The sequence below is a fragment of the Meles meles genome, chromosome X (assembly GCF_922984935.1).
Source record: "Meles meles chromosome X, mMelMel3.1 paternal haplotype, whole genome shotgun sequence".
NCBI classification, from domain to species: Eukaryota; Metazoa; Chordata; class Mammalia; order Carnivora; family Mustelidae; genus Meles; species Meles meles.
Genome location: NC_060087.1, coordinates 7,667,426 through 7,689,794, shown reverse-complemented (window position 1 = coordinate 7,689,794; position 22,369 = coordinate 7,667,426). Strand labels below are relative to the sequence as shown.

Sequence of the window (22,369 nt, the reverse complement as noted above, 5' to 3'; positions counted from 1 at the left end):
GGTTAAAGCCTCTGCCTTTCGCTCAGGTCATGATCCCAGGGTCCTGGGATCGAGCCCCGCATCGGGCTCTCTGCTTGGCAGAGAGCCTGCTTCCTCCCCTCTCTCTCTCTGCTTGCCTCTCTCCCTACTTGTGATCTCTATCTGTCAAATAAATAAAATAAAATCTTAAAAAAAAAAAAAAAAAGAATGTAAACTCCTTGAAGACAGGGAATTTCACCTGGTTTATGTAGTTCGCTGATGTCCGTAAAGCAAACGGGTGCCAAGTAATGATTTGTTGAAATGCAGTCCTGTTGTTTGTTTGTGCTCCGTTCCGTGCCCATGCCCCTTACTCCCTCACCTTTAAATCCTGACCCTGCATTTCTGCTATCAACAGTTTCAAAACCAGATAACATAAAATGACATGCGCTGGGAATGCTGGAAATAAAAGAGAAGGCTCATGCCTATGTAGAAACCCTCCCCAGTATCATTGTAAGGTAGAAAACATTCCCCGACGAAACCGTTAGCGCGCACATTGTCCCACAAGCTGTTGCTTCCGTAACTGCTGTTGCAATCCCAGAGAAAGCTCATCGTTGCTCCTAGAATTAATAAGAGCTTCAGAGCAGAGTGGGGAAAACTGTCAGCTCGTTCTGAGGGCCGATTCTAAATGATCCCTACCAGGGTTCCTTTTTTGGAGAGAGGGAAAGAGGAGAAGGCGCTCCCCTTCCAGGCTGATGAACAGCCCGGGGTGCATTGGAGACGTGGGAACGCCGGCGAGCTCCCAGCCCGCCGGGTCGTCAGCCCGAGCTGGGGACCAGCACCGCGCACATGGGAATTTTCATGAGAACTGCTGGGAGCAAGGGTCAGAGGCCGACGTGAGGATTCCAAGCTCGGAAGCCAAGCTTCGTTCCATGTTCCCTTCATTCCCTGACACAAACTGCAGGTTCTTAAAATGGCTTTTGCATGCCAAATCAAAGGGAGTCAAGCTGTGATCTAGGTCCTGGCACAAGGAAGCAGCCCCTACCAACATAGCCAGATCATTACATATCATGTCCATTTCCTTTGCTTATATAATCGCTGTTTCTAAGAGGAGTACTGTTTACGGACCAGGGGTCGGGCCGGTCATGATGAACATCACCAGCTCATCTAAATGTCACCACCGTGTCGTGAGAGCAAGCCAAGGTAGTTTGCCAATTGATGCAGCAACTAAGTGAATTATTTCTACAGCATGATGCCTCCCCGCCCGGAAGACAAGGTGCTTTAATGTGGTGTCTCGAATATAGAGTCCGTTTGCCGGGGAGAAAGAGACTGTGTTAGCCAGTTTGAAAATGGGGAGCAAAGAAGACGTTAACCAGCATTCATCTCTCTGGACTAATCCTAACACCGACCTGCTTGCTGTTCAGGCTGGCGGGTGGCTGCAGGAGCGGGTACGTGTTCCTGCTGGAGCCTGCTCACCTTGTCCCTGCCCGCGGTGACGGAACACAGGTGTGCTGGTGACGCAGGCAGAGAGGGGCAGAAGCAGGCCCCTGCGCAGTTTCTACTGCCTTCAGCCTGACGCGGTGGAGCGAGGACTGCTCGCTTTTTTTGCGTCTTCCTTCCTCCCGTTTTCCTCCAACCACAGCTCTGCGAGTCCTGGCCTCCTTGACTGTATCTGTTCCCTCATGTGCCCCGGTTGCCGAACACGCTGCCTGGCATGTATCAGGCACTTGAGAAAAATCCGGAGGGTCGGTTCATGCGTACCCAGAGCCCCTTTCCATAATGTGAAGCCATCCTCGGCAACAGTCACACAGAAGGTTCTAGACTGGGCCTCCTCGTGTTTGAGCTTATACTCCCGTAAACAGCCCAAGAAATTAGTGATTTCTGTCAGCGCGTGTGTTGATTTACAGAAATGTCATCATGACATCCGGTCACTTGCTGTGGCTGGAAAGTGGTAGAGTGTGCAACGCCGAAGCCTCCGTCCTGGTCCTGTGCAAGGGGATGGGTTGGCATGGAGCACGATGGGTTGGTATGGAGCACGATGGGTTGGCATGGAACACGGAGTAACTAACCTTTCTAAATGGAGAAAACTTGAGCCATTTTGCCCTCTCTGTGGGTTATAGAATAAGCTACACCGTTAAGTGTCATACCCTAGGCAACCGTTCAAGGTTTCATTTTTAATTTGATAGGGTCGATTTTTATTGTGACAGTTTTATTCCTTCCTATGTGCTGTGTTTACATTTTTTCTCTGAAGCAGGAGCGTCCAAAGTTCTTTTGATTTTTGAAATAGCATTCTGCTTTGAAGGAACACATGAAAATCTAAGGAGTTGAGTCTCCAGATAAACAGAGCCATAAATGGTACCCTTGGAAAATATCTAAACTTACTACATAGTTGACCAAAACCCAGTAGAGATTTTGATGTGAGACAATAAATTGTAAGTGAAGAAGGCGCTGGGGCTGGGTTTTGTTTCTTCACTCCGATGTGCAGAATTGGTTGATTTTTTTTTTTTAACTAGTGTGTTTTTCACAGTCCTCCTTAGTTTCTATTTTGCTAGGTACAGAATCCCAGAAGAAAAAAGATAAAATGTGTTTGGTTATGGAGTCATACTTTTCGGTTTTTTCTCTCTTTTTTTAAGTAATCTCTGTGCCCAACGTGGGCCTCAGACTCATGACCCTGAGATCGAGAATCACATGCTCCACTGCCTGAGCCAGCCGGGCTCCCCTCATTTCTCATTTTTTAAGAAAGATTTTATGTATTTATGTATGTATGTATTTATTTGAAGGAGAGAGGATGCACACGTGAGTTGAGGGGGATGGGGCAGAGGCAGAGGGAAAGAGAGGGAGAGGTCGGGAAAAAAATCTCAAGCAGACTCCACACTGAGCTAGGACCCCAAGGCAGGGCTTGATCTCACAAACCTGAGATCGTGACCTGAGCTGAAACCAAGAGGTGGTTAACCCACCGAGCCACCCAGGTACCACTCGTTTTTCATTTTTCTATTAATGAGAACAACAGTTTATGAGCATGTCAGAAAATTTCTGATGACCCTCAGTTGGGAAAGGAAATTTATTTTCCAACCCTAAAAATTAATAGGAAGGAGATTTTGCTAGAGCCTGACACTGGTACTATTGAGAAGCAGAGAGAAGCTTCTGCGCAAAGGTAGCAGAACCAGTGTACGTATGCCATGAAGACCAGTAGTTCTGGGTTTTTCTTGATTATTATTTGTTGCCATCCTGACAACATTTTTATTGAGCACCCATTGGTAGGAAAGGGCCCCTAGCTTGTGTTCTAGAAGAGTACAGTATTGACCTGCGAGAGTAAGTGGGTGAAGGGTCATTGGTGTGCAGGTAGGAGCTTCCGGAGAGAAAAGAGCAGGGAGCAAAGAGGAAGAAGAGGTATAATGGAGAATGCATTTGACTGACTGCTGGGAGGAGAAAACTCAACTGCTGATGGCTGCAAGCAGCAGGATTATTATGTCACAGAAACAGCCTAAGGGGCGGGGCTTTAGTGGCTCACCTGCACTTCAGCTTCAAGACACTCCAGTTATCTCCAGCATCTCTTGCGGCCATCATCACATCCACTGATGAGATGTTTCAGGACTCCCACGAGGGGCACCCCAGCCAGCACTGGCACACATGAGCTTGCCCGCGCTGCGAAAGAGGCTAGCTGACGGAGAACTACAACCTTAGGAGCCCCTATCACTTCTGGGCAGACAGGTCAGATCATCCCTGCCCTCTGGAAGTTTACCTTCTACGGATGTGACCAACGGAAGACTTGGGGTCTGGTGGAAGAGAAGGAACCAGAAGGGGGAAGCTACATGGGGTTGGTCAAGACCGTTGCAGCTGAGGGGCCAAGAGATCACAAACTTCAACTCTAGAAATTCAGGCAGAGGTCAAGAGCAGAGACATATCAACAGAACATCCCACAGCTTAGTTACCCACCCAAAGTGTTAAACAGAGCAGAAGAGAGTGATGCTTCTCTAGGAGCGCACAGGATGAGAGGCGGAGACGGATGACTGAGTCAAGAAAAAAGTCATGGAATAAATATTGGTCATCTCCATGTTATCTGCTTTTATTTGGTTCTTTTAAGTATTTGATTTATTAATATTTTGTCTATTTCTAACAAAATTTCTTATTCTGAACCTCTTTGCAATTGGTAAGGTACTTTCAAAACTATTGGTCCTTTTGATCCTCATCACGCTTAAATAAAGGTAGATGGGACAAATAGGATATGCCTGGATTTTCAGATGCAGGAACAGAATCCTAAAGAAGACTGTTGATGTATCCAAGTTTACATTAAGGAATTATAAGCAGCAAAGCTGATAAAACCTGGACCTCAGGGCCTATCGACTCTTAATCAGAAATTCTTTTGGCAGCATCCTGATTCCCGCAGAGGAGCATATATAGGAATGATCCGTCTGGATATTTCTGACTTACTGTAAGCTCCTGTTTCCTATCAGTTCATTCCCTTGACTTGTGTTTTCTCTGTTACATACCTAACTTCACAGAAAATGAATGCTCATCCAATTGAACTGAGCCAGTAGTTTGAAATTTGTATTAAGTAATAGGAAATGAAACATGCAAATAGGGACAAAGATTGGAGGGATTGTTGGGGAGACAGCACCGGAGGCCGTTATATGAATATGACAAGTTAGTTCTAGGCATCGTTTCAAATTCTCTACTCTCATTTTCCCACTGGCCCCAATTTTCTGTACCATTCCTTAACAATAAACAAACAAATGTGGTTTTATCATATGAATTTTTAAAGCTGCTTTAAGTCATTTTGTAACAAGATGGGGTATAAATAAACTAATTAAAATAATGGATTATGTTCACTGGAGTCAGTCTTAGCTAATACAGAGGAAAATATTACCTACCCTTCCTGTAGTACGTGGATGCACATTTTGAAGCTATAGCTTTATACTTATTTTTTTAAGATTTTTTTTATTTATTTATTTGACAGACAGAGATCACAAGTAGGCAGAGAGGCAGGCAGAGAGAGTGAGAGGGAAGCAGGCTCCCTGACGAGCAGAGAGCCCGATGCGGGACTCGATCCCAGGACCCTAGGATCATGACCCGAGCCGAAGGCAGCAGCTTAAACCACTGAGCCACCCAGGCGCCCCATACTTATTTTTAAAGAGCGTTTCCAAGCCAGAATGGCGTCATGGGTCTTTTAAAAAGAAACTATAGATAGATTTATAGCACTGACCCTTTCCATTTGCATTTGTTAGCAAGTCAAAGTCTTGTATGATACATAAAATAAACCTCAATGATTATAATTGGTTGGGAACCGAGCCGAGTTGAGAGAGTAAAAACTCTGAATTATGGAATAATTTAACAGAACATTATGGAATGTTATGTTTTAAATAATGATACTTCCTGTAACCTATACTAATAGTGTACCCAAGTTAATAATTTATTGTTAGACATACTGTCTGCTCTCACAGAATTAATACCATGATACCCCACTCTAAAGGATACGCATGAGGGTTGTTTATTCTTCAGTGGAGTGGATTAGTACTTGGAACAAAATTTTTTATTACGTGTCTAAGCATAGAAAATTTTAAATTAAACTAACTGGATGAAAAACACATATTTTTCCTCATTTGCTCATGAAAGTTTCTTTTACAAAGTGTTCAGGATATACGTTTTTGGCTTATATTATTTTTTGCTTTCTGTTCATTTTTCACAAATGAGTTCTCTTCATTTTTACCCTTCAGGCATTAATTTTTTTTGACAAATTGGTACAATAGTGTGTATCTGTTGGGTCGTGTTGCTCAAAAAAATCACAGTAAAATTTATCAGTCTTTTGATGTTTAATTTAGTCAATAGAGTAGAGAATCGAACCCCTTAGCCTTGACCTAAAATCCCTGCCCCTTCTCTTCTCCTTCCCATTTTCATTCCCGGGGTCACTGGATTTGGGCTCAGAGCTTTAAATGCCATCTATATGCATCTCCTCAATTTCTCTGTCCAGCCCAGTCCTCTCTCTTGAACCCCAGAGCCTTATTCCCAGTTGCCTCCTACATCTGTCTTTCATTTGGATGTCCCACAGGCTCCTCCCCCCTTACCCTAGCGAAGCCACCTCCCAGCTGTGACCTTCACCTCCTCCACCTGCAACTTCTCTGTACAGGTCAGTGTTAGGGGCAGCCCCGTGCTTCCAGGTGCTGCCGGCTCTAAACATTGAAGGCGTCTTTCCTCTCCTCCTCCCTCTCCCTCTTTCTTTCTGTCTCCAGCCAGTAGATGAGCAAACGCAATCCTGTCTATCTTCACTGTCTCCAGGATCCACAGATACCTCATTGGCTCATCAGCCTGGTTCAGCCCTCTGCCATCTATCTTCTGGACATAGCAGCAACCCCTCTTGGCGCTCCCTGCATCACCCCTTGCTTCCCTGCGATCTGCTATCATTGCAGCGGCCAGCGATGCCAGTTCACGTTAGTCTTCAGCTCAAAACCCCCCAGTGGCTCCCCAGCCACCTAGATTGAGAGCAGATGTCCTTATCCTGACCCGTAAGACTCCACAACATCTGGCTTTGGCTACCCGACCCACTTCCTACTGCTCGCCTCCTTCCTCTTTCCTTCCAGCCTCACTGGCCTCCTCTCTGCTCCTGACTCATGATCTTGCTGATTTTTGCTTCCTTCTGCTTGGAATGATTTTCTCCAGTTCTTTCATTGAGTTCAGTTCTCTGTTCAAGTGGCAGTTTCTCTGTGACCTGCCATCCTACTTAAATGGCACTTCCCTGCCCCGCCCCCTCCCCCCCAATCACGGTCTGTTGCCCCTTCTCTGTTTCGTTCATCTCCATCTTCATGTGATCCGTGCTATGTTTGCTTTGTTTATTTGTTTAATGCCAGTCTTCCCGTAGCGGTTGTCAGTTTCAGGGACACAAGAGTTCTCGTCTGTTTGGTTTGTAGCTGAATCCCCACATCCAGTGCCTGGCAGTCGATAAGCAGTCACCAAATATTTATGTAATGAATGAAAGGAATGAGGTGGGAAAAGGCCAGAGTGAGAAGCACAGTGGTTGCTGAAGTAGAGAGCAGGAGAGGGTGGCCACCAGGGGACAAGATGGCAAACACACGCTAGCGAGTGGGGGGCTTCCACTGTAGGGATAAAAAGGCTTCTGAGCAAACGTCTTGATCAAGGCACTTGAACAACCATGGAGAGAAGAAATTAGACACCGGTAGTGAAGGAAATAGCCAGTGTCTAAGTTAGCAAGCAGTTACATCAAAGGCCCATGAAGGATGTATCTTTCTTTTCAACCAAAATCTCAAAGTAGTTTAAGGAATTTGAGGTCCACAGGCAAACACGGCTTCGGACATAGGTTTACCCAGGACTCGTGCTATCCAGAGATCCTTTCCTTTTCTTGCTGCAGTTTCTTCAAGCGTCAGCACAATCCTTAGGCCCCATGTGGCTTCTGGCCCTGTGTTGTCTCCTCTCAGATGCCTCGGGGACACTCCCCTGGCCGTTCATGACCTTGAATGGAGTCCCATGCCCATGGCACAGGCAGCCCTGGGAATCCAGGAGGGCCATGATGGCAGGTTCGACCAGCTTACACATCACCCTTGAGCTAAGGGTTGGGGAGCACTTGATTCCTCAGAGGGAACTTGGGGCACAACTGTTACAACAAGAGGGAAATGGAAGCTGGTAATGGCCAACAGATGCCACTACAAAGGGGTAACAAGGGCTTGAACTTGGATCAGTGTGGTCGGAGTGGAAGATAGAGGAAAGAAGGAACAAGCCTCACAGAGCTGAAGTCAAGTAGGTCTCCTGGTTCTGAACAGGGAGGGGAGAGGAAGAGAGGACACAGAGAAACTTGAATGCAACCCAGATTTTGAGTTTGTGTGAGTAGGGTTTGGCAATGTCATTAATGAAGACACAGGATTAAGTGGGAGGAGCAGATTTATGAGGGAAGGAAAGCATTTTGTTGTTGCTTTCTCGTCCCTGTTTTTATTAATAAAATTGTTTCCAGCTTCTCAGAGCTCAAGAAGAGTTGAGTTCTGCAAGAGGCAGGAGGTAGATTCTTCTACCTGCCGCTTATTCTCCGAAGACTTGTCCCTGCAGGTTTTGAGAGCCTGGTTCCGAGCCCTTCTGTGAGAGAATCAGACACAAATGTTGTTTCCTCTCAGTAATTGGAATTTCCTTTACTTGAGCTACCAGCATCTGTAGAGTAGAAAGCCTGTTGGAGCTGAGTTCAGTCTTTTCTCATAGAACATTTTCACACAATATCATGGCTCAGGATTATGAGGCCATCTTCTAATACGCTGCGGGTGAGCCTAGGGAAACGGGACACTCAGCTCCAAAACTCAAGCAAATGCCTTGTCAAATGCTGAAGCGAGAAACCTTTGTCATTGTCGTTGGAGCAGGATGCAAGGACAGAGTGAGGGTGAGCACCCAGTGATAAACTGACATGGGCAAATACAGTAGTCAGCAAGTTTTTTCAAGCATTGACTATCTGCCGGCTACTGTTTTAAGTTTGCAATGGGTACTAAGTCATTTGATCACCACAGCAACCCCTTGTGGTGAGGCCTATCATTCTCTCCACTTTACAGATGAGGAAACTGAGACCCAAAAAGGTCACATGCCTTGCCGAAGGTCCTACAGCTGATAGATGGAATGGGGACTCAAACACATTCTGACTCAAGAACCTGTTCTCCTTTTTTTTATTTTTTAAGAGACAGAGAGGGGGGTGCGTGGTACCAACGGGGAGGGTGAGAGAGAATCTTAAGCAGGCTCCACCTCCAATGTGGAGCCTGACATGGGCCTCGATCTCACGACCCTGAGAGCATGACCCGAACCAAAATCAAGAGTTGGACACTTAACCGAATGAGCCATCCAGGCACCCCAAGGGCCCATCCTCTTAATAAACTAATCTTATGTTCCAGAACTGCCCAAGACCGTTACAATTTATGCCTCTCGTCTTGGCTTAATTATAAATAGGAACTCTAGAAAGTGTCCTCATTTGGACAGTAAATTATGAACACTGCCCCTTGTAACCATGATATTTTGCTTATTCAAAGCCAGGAAAACCTCATCTGAGCAACAGAGGTATCAAGTGATTAGGCTACCTCTCCAGTCATAAGAGGGGTGACAGTTCGGCCTGAATAGAACGTTTCAGTCATCATCCACATATTCCTGAGAATTAAAATGGCTGAATGAGTTGGTGTACGTTTGGTTTTAACTGGCAAATCACTCTGTCCTGTTACGACTTTTAAGGCTCTTTTTTATGTTACCGTAGAGTTGCCCATGACCATATTTTTCCTCTTCCCGGAATGGTTTGATTTATGGCCCGACATTTGGTCCCTCCAGGTTTCTCCAGATCTCCAGAACGAAGTCCTGATCAGCCTGTTGGAGACCGATCCCGACGTGGTGGACTATTTACTCCGAAGAAAGGCCTCCCAGTCCTCGTGAGTAGACCAGTTGCTCATCTTCTAAAGCTGCCGTGGGGATTCCTCTTTTCATTTCTAAAGAATTAGGGAAGTTTACATAATTCCACACAGGCTGACTGGAGGTGGACATGTGGCAACTTTCTGGCAGATCTTGTCAGTCCACCTGCCTGGAAAATGCTTCATATTTCCTAATCCACTTATTGAATTAGAAGGTGCTTTATGGAGGTTTGTTGTTTCATTTTTGGCTTTTTCTAGCCCCTTGAGGTCCCTTTGACTGTGTTTACGGGGTGGGGGGGGGACTAAAGGCACAAAGGACTCTGATGCACACCAGTGCTGCTGCTTCTAGAATCCTGATTAGCTGTACTTCCGGGTCCCTTAGGCTGCACCTGGGTGCATCTGACTTGTGTAACTTACTAGCCCCAGTGACACATCACCAAAACCACAAGACGAGCCTCCACCAAAGCTGAGGTGCCCATTTGAAATTGGAGGGGCGCGCCCTCCTGACTCTTCTGCTCTTTATAATTAGCATCCTTTTGGTAAAAATGCGCACTGGGCTCCTCACACAGCCACGTTTGCAATGAATAAAATGCAAGCCGGGCTGTAGGCCGTGCTTAGCCGCCATTTTGCCCCGAAAGGAAGACCACTGGATTTTGCTTTATCCAGATTTTAGGATTAATCTCAAACATTTGGTACACAGGCAGCGTGTATGGGGGCGCTGAGCACTTGGCAAAGCCAGCGACGAGGTTATTATTGTGTCACTAACCAGGAGCGATGTTGCCACCGCGACACCAAACCTTAAATTTGGCCAAAGAGTTTTCCTCCTCTCACGAAAGCGTTGTTTATGTCGTGCTTTTAATTTACTGAATGTCAACAACTCTAAGACACATTTTCCCCCATATTTTATCATCTCTGAAATTGAGAGTCATCTTAGTAATCAATGACACGTCCTAATATAAATCACGGCATTTTTTGGTCTTTCTTAGCTGTACGTAGAATAATGGTATGTCTTATTCCACGGTGTCTCAGAAATATTGATGCGTGTTGAATTGTTCCTTTATATCGATGTGGAACTTGAGAGACTGCAGTTCATTTGAAACTATTTCAGATAAAAATCTTATATTCTTTAGAGAAATGTAGTGAAAGGAATTCCACGTTGCTCAGACCTTCTTCTTCCCCGCATCATTGCTTGAGCAGCACCGCAAGACCCAGCGTCAGTCCATTTCCCGCAGAGCAGGGAAGAATTTTTAAGTGGCTCATCTTTTCAAATGCACTTTTTCAGAAGTTCATCTTTGTGCCAATTATCATCAGACCAGATTCTGGTTCAAGTAAGGCGTTTTGCCTGGATTCTGGCCCTAAGAGCCACGAGTGAGTAAGAATATGATCAAATTGTCTAAATGGGCTGACATTTCATGGTCTCGCTTTTCATTTCAGATAATTGGGCTCCCTTAAATTTTCCCGAGATTTCTAACTGTCGTGAAGGTATAAATTCTAGTTTAAACTAATGAAAATGGCTTCTCTTCACAGCGGACCTTATATCATCAGAATTTTAATGAACTCGCTTCTTTCCCTCCCCATGCAAGAAGACAGACACGGTGGCATTTCTGTTTGTGAATCCCTTGTTAAGCTGCATTTATGACATTTTGTGGTATTCTGTAGAAAAGCTGGAAAACACACACCTGAAAAAAACACTGGTGTTGACTTGCCAAATTTCCACTTTGATATGGCATGTTGAAATACAGAAATATTGTGCTTTGAAGAATAGTTGATAGAAGTTATTTTTATGTGGTTTTCAGGTATGCTCTTTGCATATAAATACCAAGAAGGGAACCTTTTTTTGCTACTCTTAGGAAAAAGAAGGAGCTTACAAACTAAGATCATCTGAAGCTGTACAGTTGTCTAGCCTCTCCCATTCTCTATCCCTGTAAGATTAAGAATTGTAAGGTCAAAGCAAGCTGGCCCTAGACCAGGGTCACAGGTGAGTGTCAGGACCTCAGGGGAAGGGAAGTGAGCTCCCAGGTGCTCTGTGGATGTCAGAGACTAGCATCATTGGACAGAAAACATTTGGAGAAGACTTTGGCTGTTTTCCTCTAGGTACAGGCCAAGGAGCAGCCAAGAAGGGTTGATAATGATGCCATGAAGTAAAAATACATAAATAAATACGTATATAATTTGAGTTGCTTTTGAGGCTTGAGAGTCCTACCCCTTGAGCTGTAGATGGTATCTTCATTCCTTCCGCCCATGCTTCTCAAAGCTTGCTATGTCTACAGATCACCAGGAGATCTTGTTAAAACAAAAACCCTCTGTCAATCAGGAGGCCTGCGGCAGAGAGTCTGAAAATCTACATTTCTAGCAAGCTCCTAGGTATTGCTGTGATGCTGCTGGTCTGTGATTCACACTTTGAGTAGCGGAAGTTTAAAATCTGAAGGCATGTTCTCGACTCCCAGAGCTTGCAGACTTGTTGAAGGAGGCCTTCGGGGATAAAAATAATACAAAGCCTGTTATTAAGTGTGTCGCGGAGGGCAGAGTGGTTTGTGCTGGGCCATTGGTTCTCAGACGTGAATCCCCTGGGGAGCTTGAAGAATGATCATGCCTGAGTGCCTCCCCTAGAGACTGTGATTCATTTGTTTTAGGGCACAGCGTGGACAGTAGGAATTGTTAAATCTCCCCGCCGTGAGTGTACCGAGCAGCCCCAGGAAAGAACCTCTGGCTTAGATCCGCCATGTTAGATATCATGTCAGATGTCACAGATTTGCCATCACCAATCACTCTATTTGAGATGGGTGATTCTTAACATTAAAAGGGAGTCTTCGTGTTGACAAAGGGAGGAAACCAGCACTCCAGACCAGAAACTGGAGAAGAAAAGGAGATGTGACCTGTAGTCTCAGGGATGGCTTGTGAGAAGAGCAAGGATCTGCAGTGGATTTTGAAGACTGGAGAGGGGTCCACAGGCCTGGACATTTGGGAAGCTTGAAGCAGGGCCTAGACAGAGTAATAATTGTGTCAGCTGGCCATGGGCACGATGAAGGGGTTGGCCAGCACAGAGGGCAGAAACTCTTAAATGGTAGGCTTCGGGGTGGCCCTTGTATTGAGAAGCAGTGGCCCCTGGTCCTGACAGATGACAGGGATGACAAATCACAAACTGCCGGACATTGCCGGCTGCATCGCTCTGTCAGTTGCACGTCAGTTGCCTGTCAGTAGCGCGCTCCTGCGGAGCCCAGTACACCGGTTCTGACGTTGGGATCCAGAACCAGATCCCCTGTGTCAGAATTCCTTTTCCACGGCTCTTCGAGCTGTGATCTCGGGTAAATAGATTCATCCCTCTCTGTCTCGGTTCCCTCACCTCAAACCAGAGATTAAAAAGCAGCACCAACTTTACAGAGTTGTTGTGCTGTGACAGGAGTATCCGGTCTCTAATAACTGCTTAACGGAGGTCGGTGATTTACTTACTATCATGTTATTCCGAACCTCGCCACTTTGTTCATTTACAACCACTTAGCAGAGACTTTGGAGTCACTACTTTCTTCCTTTCTGTGAAGGCAATACGACACAAGAGAGAACCTGTCCACCTTAAACTGTGGCAGTGTCTGAAGGCAAAGCCCACCTGTACAGGCCTGGTGCCACTAGCAGCAGGAGGGTGGCATTGATTCTAGAACAGAGAGAGGGTGAGGGCAAAAGACACAGACGTGGGAAGGCGACCTGCTCACGCGACGCTGGGGGGAACTGAGGAGGATGGGAGGCCGTCGCATGTTTGCAGGAAGTGAGGGAGAGGCCTGGACGAGCCATGCCACTGCGGGCATGGACAGAGTTCTTGTTTGGAAGTCTTGAGTGGAGACTCAGCTGCAAGGCGGAGAGTAGGGCTAAGAGAAGTAAAGACTATGGGGATTGGCGGGACGGAAGCAGCAGTCGTCTGCTAAAGGCCATCATTAGTGGTTCAGGTCATCTCCTAAAACGCCTGCCTGAGTGCAGTGATGCATGGTTGGTTTTCTTTGTGATTCTTCTCCGACCCTTTGGGTTTTTTCCTGAACCTTCTGTTCTTCAGTTTACACACCTAGATAAAGCGTTCGATTCCTGTGTCGCACATGGCAACGGCATAAGACTGAATCGGGAGTGGAAACGTGAGTTTTCAAAAGGGTGAGAACCAAGAGCAAGAACATAGTTATGATAATTTCTGTCTTGAAAGAGCAAACAATTCGTGATATTTGGGAATTTAATGTTTTGTTTTCATTTGACTTTTTCTCTTGTGCGACAACAGAATCAGGGCAGCAGTGAGAGGAGGATTCGTTATTTTTTCTTGTGTTTGTCCACTGACATTTTTGGCTTCAACCAAAACGCAATACCAAAGGGAGATTAGAAGAGATTTATATTCCTGACAATGCAAGACTTCCAGTTTTTTCATTGCTTGTCTGGAATATTTATTAGCGTCTATGCTCCTTTCTTCACACACACTCAAAATAGATCCCCCTCCCTTGATTTAGAGATGGAAGGAGATAGGGGATGAGAGCGCAAGGCAAATCAAAAAGGACAAGGCATGTTGAGCGCGGGTATTTGCAACAGAAGCAAGGCCTTGTGGCAGGGCAGGGAGTAGGTAGAGGAGAGTGAGGCGCTCATGTAGGTGCCAGAGGGAAGGGATCAAAATAAACAATGTCGACGTGTCGTATTTTTAAAAATCAAAGTTAGCACCAAAAATCTATGCTGAACAAAATATTTTTAAAAATTTAAAAGACTAGTACCATGCCCAGACATTCTGGAGCCTTCCTGTACGTCCTGTATGTCTCCCTCTATCCTAAGGCAAAATGTATACTCTGCCCTCCACGGAAACAAACCCATCAGTGATGCTTTGAAAATTACTGCTTTGCTTATCTTATTTTTCAACCAAGAGAACTGCTGTGTTTGACAATTTCTCCTGACCAAGTAACAGCCCTTCACTAAGTTAACCTGAACTAAATGATACAATTCTGTTTGGGCACGAAGGAAGCATCTAAACCGAATATAACTGCTGTAAGTTCCAATGTGCCAGCTTAGGGATTTTCAGTAGTTTTCAACTGCTTTAATGTTCTGGGGAAAAGCCTAACCATTAAAAATTACATAAAGCCAGGTCTACCTATATGGTATACCCATGTGGTATACAAGGCTCGGTAGAACATTTTCCTTCCTGTATTCTGGAAATACAATCAAAGTACATTAAACTGCACTTGGGGAGAAAGCCAATATGGATGAACCAAACCTATAGGTGTACATTTGTAAATTTCATTGTATTTAATTCTGTTTGTGGCCTTCACACGGTTTTTACTGAAGTTGCCCTCCAACATAGCAAAACTGGTGACCAGCTGGTCAAAACCGTGGAAGAAGACTCATAGCCATCTCGAAGGATAACATTTCAGAACTGAAAAGTAATTGTTTTATTGAACTGGATTCTCCTCCCAGTGAATTTAAAAAGTCCACCTTCTCATTGATTTTTTTTTTCAACCAGTTTTAGGAAAAATGTATGTAGAATAGGGAATCCATAATGAAAAATTCCAAAAATCTTGAGTATGCCTTCTAGGAAAAGCCGATTCAAAATGGAGGGAGAATTTACCACATCATCTCTTTCTTCCAAAGTCTTTGTGGTTCACAGCTTCTTTATAAACTTGGAAAATATTAACTTGAACATGTTTTATCAGGCATACTGTGCAAAAAGAGAATAAGGTCAGCATCGTTTTCTCTTCCCTGTCCTAAATGCCTTCATGGGCCACGGCTATTAGGAGGGAATTCATAAGCGCTAAAAGGGAGGGGAGACATTTCACCAAAGCCATGAGTAAGTCCTAATGTCCAGGGTGCTGACCTCATCTCCTGTGGGGAGTTTGGCTCCATCGTCAGCTTCTTCTTGGAAAGGGGTGCCTTTGTCTGCATAAGGGCTGCCTTGCAGAGCCGAGCATGACTCATGTGAAAATCCTCCATAAATCCAGAGCTGTCGTGTCCGTGGATTCCGTTCCCTGTACACCGAATCGTGTCTGAGACGTATGTGCTTGGCGTTCCAACAGACGGAGGTTTATCAGTTGAACGATTAAGCCAAGGATGGAGCCAACACAAGCTTGTCGTCTCCGAGGATGTTTCTCACTGGGGTGGCTCAGCAAGGGGCTGGGCCGCCACACCCGGTGGTTGAACCACAGTTTTCCATTTATCCGCAGAACAAGTTCTGTGCAGCCGGCGGCAGGGCAGGCCTGCCCACAGTACCCTGCCGGCAGCGTCCTAACCCCCTGACCTGGAGGGACCAGCGAAGGGTGAGAAAGTGATTCGCTCTCCATGTCCATCTCATGCTTGTTTTGTTAGCTGAGACTGGCCACGCCTGTGTGGATGGTCCTGGGGTTTTCAGGTCTCAGGGAGAAAAGCCCTCCATTCGCGGAGGCAAACCCTTGCCAACTGGTTATCTATCCACTCACCATTCCCCACCTCCCTCTGCTAAATTCCAAGACATAGAGAGCCCACTACCTGCCTCCAGACTATTCCTCATCTAGTGAATCACTATCTTCTGTAGAGAAATACAGATCTTTCAGTGCGTTGACTTGCAGCACTGAACTGAAAATTGTCTTCACAGAGTTGAATCATCCTCGAGGCGAATGTGAATGAAGGCGGTGGCGGCCGCTTGTCCCGTCTTTCAGCGATACCCCAAATAGGGGTTCTGGCTTTGTTTCTAGTCGACTTAATGATAAAGCCATGGAATGCCCCCCATTTTGTTTTGAACCTCGGAACTGCCTACGTTGTCAGTGAGACTCCCGAGAAGTGAATTAAATAGTTCGGTTACTAGCTGGCAGGCTCCCATGAGGAAAGGCAGTTCTGGGATGTGGGTTCTTAGCCAAATGTGGCCACCGCCTGACGGACCTGGGCTGAGAAAATGGAATGACAGACAGGAAATAGCTCCAGCATTTAAGAGGGCCGTTAACTCAAGGTGTAACACATGGCATTTTCCTAGCGATATGTAATAAGGCTGACTGCCGTCTTTCACGTCAGTCTGAGAAGTGTCTCATTCCTGCCGTCCCGGCTGCTAGAAAGACACGCGATCGCCTCGTGTCTTCCGCTCACCTCTGGTCCGTGATCAAGGGCCAGGAGAGTTGTTGGCTGGCCATGCCGCCTGAGGTCGGGGTCGACACCAGCCCTCACCCTTCTTACAGGCCAAGGGGCTGTCACACATCCGTGCATTTCACGAGCCGCTTACCGTGCGCTCGCAAACCATAGCCTCGTCCGTCCCTGAGCTGTGCCGGGTGGCTAGGAGAGAAAGGCATCCCCTCTCCCCGGGTAGCCCCGTCTGTCTGCTCCTGTCCCTGGCTGCGAGCCCAGCCGCCCCAGTGGGGGGCGTGTCCTCTGGTTTCTCCCCTGATTGGCACCCCAGATGTCGTCACTTTGGTGGCTTGACGTCGAGAAGGAACCAGAAGAGCAGAGAAAGGCAGGTGGGCCTCTCCTGCTCCCTCTCGCCTTAACGTGTTCGGACCCACAACCAAGCTACATTCAGTGCCGTGCGTCCAGCAGACTGGAGCGGGTAGGATGGGTCCATGCACCCCCTCTTCAAAGCCCCCCACCCCCGCCGTCAGCCACTGCTGAGGTTTGGGCCACTATCTGCGGTTTCCTTCCCGATTTGACTCAGTGGAGCCTTAGCCCGCTGTCCTCTCTAGATGAGGGAGGGAAGGCAGGTTCCTCATGGGCGTTCTCGAACTTGCCCAGGTAGCACACTTCCCCGGAGGGGTTTCTGAAGCACAGTTTGCCAGCCTGGCACCCAGATGCCCTTTCGACAGGCAAAGCCGGCTTCGCAGTCTGTGACCTGGGCAGGTGTGCGGGACCTCCACGGACCAGAAGCCCGCATTTGGCTTGATGATCTGTGGTCACCAGCTTGAAATTCTTAATAGATCTCCCCCCGGGGGCCCAGCTGTTACAGCCAGTCCCTTCTGCAGGCCCAGAATGGAGCTGGAGAATTGGCTTTTCCAGCAAGTTCCCACGTGCTGTTCCCCAAAGAGCAGAGGAGAGGGACGATGGCCTGCCACCGCGTCCTCTCCTGCCTCTCCTCCACCAGAGCCAGTCACAGGCATGAGCGTGGAAGGGAAATCGTGTGGCAGCTTCGGTTATTTTTGTTATCGTTGTGATTGTTCTTTGTTTGACTCTGTTTGGGTTAAGCACACTCAATGTTCTCATGAAGCCTTTTCGGTACCCGCAATAATTCCTGTGCGTGCGATTTCCTTGTCTGTGCACCAGTCCACAAAGAGTTTGTGGAAGCAGCTTGCCGAAGTATGCAAGTGGAACAATGTCGTAGTGAATAATTTGAGAGGCGAGGGAAAGGAAAGGGGGGGAGAGCAAGCGATAAGGGAAGATGAGGTTGGGGCTGGAGCGCCCCACGGCGCCCACAGGCTTCCTGTGTCCCGACCCCCCGAGCAGAGTCTGGCGCCTGGGAGCCCTTCGCAGCCTTTGCCGAGAGTCGTGTATGACTTATGACGTCACGCATGCTTCCCTTGGGGGGGGCACCACCTACTTTCTCGGCAGGAACCCAGATAGATGTTCCTGGTATTGAGACTCGATACAGTTAGGTGACCTTTCTTTATGCACATCGCTGTTAGCAGAATCTGCAGCATGTCACATTTTGCTGACTGTATTCTCTGTTTTTTAAGACAGATGAACGAGACATGATACAGAATAATTGGGCTCTCCGTGAGTGAAAATACCACCTTTCTGACATTTTTCCTCCCAGTGGGAGGGACCAAGAAAGCCTTGATGGGTATTCTGTGTTGGCTAATGAACTGACTTGGCTCTCTTTAAAACATCCCATAAAGGAAGGCTTTGTGGCCCCACTGTTCCAGATAGAGTACCGTGACTTATTCTCGCCAAGTAGACAGAAGACATTTTCATTAATGACTGGGGAAAACCGTCAAATGAACGGGGAGAACAATCGGAAAGGGGCCCAGTCATAGAATTTCTAGTCCTGGTCCGAACCCTGATTCTAAGCCGAGCAACCTGGTCGACACATTCAGTTTTTCTTATTTTCATAGTAAAGTTTCCTCAAGCAGAGTCAAATTCATGACAGACAGGCGTCCATTTGTTCTGCTCTGTGTTTCCCCCGCTAGAATTAGGGAGAACCCCCCCACCTTGAATTAGAAGTGGAGGTTAAATAGTTCCCCCCTCCACACACACACCCTTCCAGCACAAAACAGTAAGTTCTTTTGCGTTCTCCTTCATTTGCTGGAAGCCTAACTAGTTTCTGCCAAAACGTCCTCGTGGTGGTTCTCTGGATCTTTCCCATAAGATTGTCTGTCACCGGTTTCAAGAGGAGGCAAGGAAAGGATTTATTTATTCCATGTGGGTAAGAAATTGCCTCAGCAAAAAGGGCTCGGGCCCTGGCTGCGTCAGTGACAGGCGAGGCATGTCACAGATGCTGAAATGCTTTTCTCCTGGACGCCAACCCCCGCTGGAAACCCGAGACGAAGCTAGGTCCCCTGTGAGTGCGGGTCCTCCATCGTCCGGGCTGCTTGCACACAGCCAGCTCGTTAGGAAAAGATTACTTAGGCATGTGTTTACCTTTAAGATCCCAGAGGGATCTGTTTTGAGGAATTAAACCAGAAGAAAGCAAAGACTCGTAAAGAGAAGTGAAGCAGGGTCGGCAGGGAGAGATAGAAGGAGGTTCTGGAACTTTTAATCATTCTGTGATCGTTTCCCTTTAAGATGTCAGGGCCACTTGTTTTGAGGAAGGTAGAGAAGACAGATGTTCCCAGGTAAGACTTCCAACCCTCGTTTCATTGCTGACGTTCTCATTTTCCTGTTCCTCTCGCCTTTTCACTGTTGTTTCTGTTGGTGTGACAACCCATGCACGTAGAAAACACCATGGACATGCTAATTAGCCTGTTTTGTATCAGTTTAGGAAAGCACTAGAGCCTGGTAGAATCATTTCAGGAGTATTAAAATACAGTGAACTCTGGTGATGGTCATATATTTATCCCGTTGGCCTGTACGTGAAACCGTTTCTCCCACCAGAAGCCTCCCCACCACCATCACCATCATCATCATCGCCGTCGTCATCATCACAGGAAAGATGGATTCACGCACACGAAGTATTTGGGCTGGGGAGGAGACTATCTCTAAAGCCCTCGCGAACTTCTTGTACAGTGTCAATCATAGTTTTATTCGAATTATTTTTAAATTCAGGATATGGAGGAACGTAAGAGAGTTATCTGCCAGTTTCACCTTCCTTAACAGATAAGGAGCGTCAGACTCTCATTTCCCAACGGCAGTGGGAGTAACGCACCAGGCATTTCAGCGCTACACAGTGGAGAACACAGGGATCCATGTCTGTCCCATCATCCCGCACCCCCCCCCACCGCGTTCCCCTGCCAGTTGTGGGGTTTTACTGCCCTCTGCCGGCCATGTCGTGGAAACGCTTTCACATTCTTGCTGTACGAGTCGTGGAACCTTGCTCCGAAGGTCTTTCCGTGTCGGCCCCCGTGCCCATGCGTTCTCCGCCCGTCATTTGTGTAACGGTCATATTGTTTGCGTCTGGTCACTAAGTGTTAACACGCTCACACACTTGCCATTGTCTCCTTACACCAGAAGCCCTGACATGTTACGATCGGAAGTTTCCTTTTCTGTGGGAGGAAGGCACTCGTCCACCGACTCCAACAAGGCCTCCAGCGGAGACCTCTCCCCTTATGACAACAACTCCCCAGTGCTGTCTGAACGCTCCTTGCTGGCTATGCAAGAGGATGTGGCCCCGGGGGGCTCGGAGAAGCTTTACAAAGGGCCGGAGCGGTATGTGCTGGTGAGCCACTTAGCGTCGTCGAAATCAAGGGAGAGTTCTCCTGGACCAAGGCTTGGCAAAGGTAACTGGAACCTGGCTGGCGCTGGCCAGATCAGTGACTCTTATTACAGGTGGCATGGTAAGGGCCCTCGGACCTCCTCTTCGTCTCCCCCCCCCCTTTTTTTTTTAGTAGCAGAATAAGGGTTCCAGGTCAAATACATTTGGGGAATGGTGGGCTAACCAAGCTAATAGTTTTTCTATCGTACAATTTCTCAAACACTGTAAAGTGCTAATGGGTACCATTAATTCGCACAATGGAAGGGAGATTGTGGTTTGCAGTTTTTCCCAAATTTCTTTGACCACCGAATGTGTGGTTCTGTTCTTTCCCGCCACAGAATAATTCCTCAGTGCCAGGACTCAGCAGGGCAATGTGAGAAATAAGTGGAAGACACAAGTGCTTGCTCTCTTAGCCTACATGTATCACTTAATCCAAAGAGACCCCCTGAAAGCGCTCTGGTTTTTGATGGTTGGTTTTTTTTGTTTTTTTTTTTTTTTTTGGTGGTTTAAATCATAGCACATTTATTTTTATTTTACAAATAGTCATGTCAAAAATAATTTTTTTAAATTGTAATGAAAACAGTAACCCATGTCCCCTTCAAGCATAAAATTTATTTTTAAAATGTGAAACTTCATTTTTTCTAATCCTTGTCCAAATGCATCTCTAACTTGATATATTTTCAAAACATAGCTACTTTTGAATTAAGCTTATTCTACTTAAAATCGTATCATTAACATTTTCCATTTTGCTAATATTCTTCATGCCCACTATATATTCCCATTAAATCGGTGTATTGTAGATTTCTAACTATTCCTTTTCTAATGCATATAGATGAGCTCTCATTTTTGCTCTTTTCAATTAGTGACAAATTTTCTATATGTGGTATTCTCTGCAACGACAAAAAGAGATTTTTTGCTCTTATGAAAGGTATGGTATATTCGGGTTTCTAAATACAAATTCAAAGAGAGATTAATGGACAACTTACCACCAAAAAAGCTTGATTCTTTCTTCCCAGGATCCGTGTGTTTGCTTTGTAGTTTCTTAGCACGGCGGCTAAGATAACACATTCGCTCCGATTAACAGGTGGACTAAAGCGCGTGTCCATGCTTTCTGTGCATTCGTCTCAGCCAGCTCTAACACTGCTGTCCTCAATTCTGTGTCCCCAGAGACAGCTGACAATGTCGGGAGGTATTTGGGGTTGACACAGCCTAGGACGGGGTGCTGCTGCTGCGTAGACGGCGAAGCCTGGGGCTGCTGCTCAGCATTCCACCTCACACAGAAAGTTCTGGCCGCAAATGTCACTGCAGCAGGGCTTAGCAATCCTGCCTAACTGCAACTTTCTCCCTGGAAATAACCGCACCTGAGGGAACTAGAAACAAGTCACGGGCACCTGGGTGGCTCAGTCGGTTAATCATCTGCCTTTGGCCGAGGTCATGATCTCGGGGTCCTGGGATCGAGCCCTGCGTCAGTCTCCCTGATCAGAGGAGAGCCTGCTTCTTTCTCTCCTTCTTCCTCCCCCTGCCCTCTGCTTGTGCTCTCTCTCTCTCTCTAATAAATAAATAAAATCTTTAAAAAAAATAAAAAAGAAACAAGTCGCGTTAGGGGTGTCTGGGTGGCTTAGTCATTGAGTATCTGCCTTTAGCTCAGGTCATGATCCCGGGGTCCTGGAATGGAGCCCCCCATCGGGCTCTCTGCTCAGCGGGAAGCCTGCTTCTCCCTCTGCCTGCCGCTCCCCCTGCTTGTGCTCTCTCGTGCTCGCTCACTCTCTCTCTGTCAAATAAATAAAACCTTTTAAAAAAAGAAAGAAAGAAAGAAAGCAGTCATGTTAGAACCCTATGGGGTAAAAGCCCTCCATCTGGATTCAGTAACCGTCCTGGTACTTTGGATCTGCAGGACCTCGTGTGAAAGACTGAGTTCTTCGAGTCCCCGTCCTTCCTCGCCTGAGAACTAGGAAAGACAGCCGTATTCATTCACAGAGTTTAACCAGCTAATCCATGTAAAGTCCTCAACACAGACCTTGGCACGTAGGAAGCGCTCGATAGTCCCAGCCCCGTACGCGCGGGCTGTTCTTAGCCGCTCCTTCTGCTGCCGGCCTCACCTCTAAAGCCGACTCAGGCCGTTGCCTGGGAATTCAAGGAGAGGCTGCATTTGCAAGGCCTGGTAGACGTTTGCTTCGAGAAGTACTTACGATCACATCCCAGGCTCTCACACACTCTCCCTCTTTCTCCGAAATAA

At 46.8% G+C, this 22,369-nt stretch overlaps 1 protein-coding gene across 4 annotated transcripts in view; it reads left to right on the top strand.

Moving 5' to 3' along the window:
• The window catches only part of ARHGAP6 (Rho GTPase activating protein 6), a 502,257-nt gene that overhangs the window by 475,405 nt on the left and 4,483 nt on the right, over nucleotides 1–22,369 (top strand). For all 4 annotated transcript variants that reach the window (XM_045995547.1, XM_045995548.1, XM_045995546.1 and 1 more), the window contains 2 exons: nucleotides 9,250–9,347; nucleotides 19,890–20,158. In XM_045995547.1, coding sequence (XP_045851503.1) covers nucleotides 9,250–9,347; nucleotides 19,890–20,158 — 367 coding nt within the window. The remainder of the gene's footprint in view (nucleotides 1–9,249; nucleotides 9,348–19,889; nucleotides 20,159–22,369) is intronic.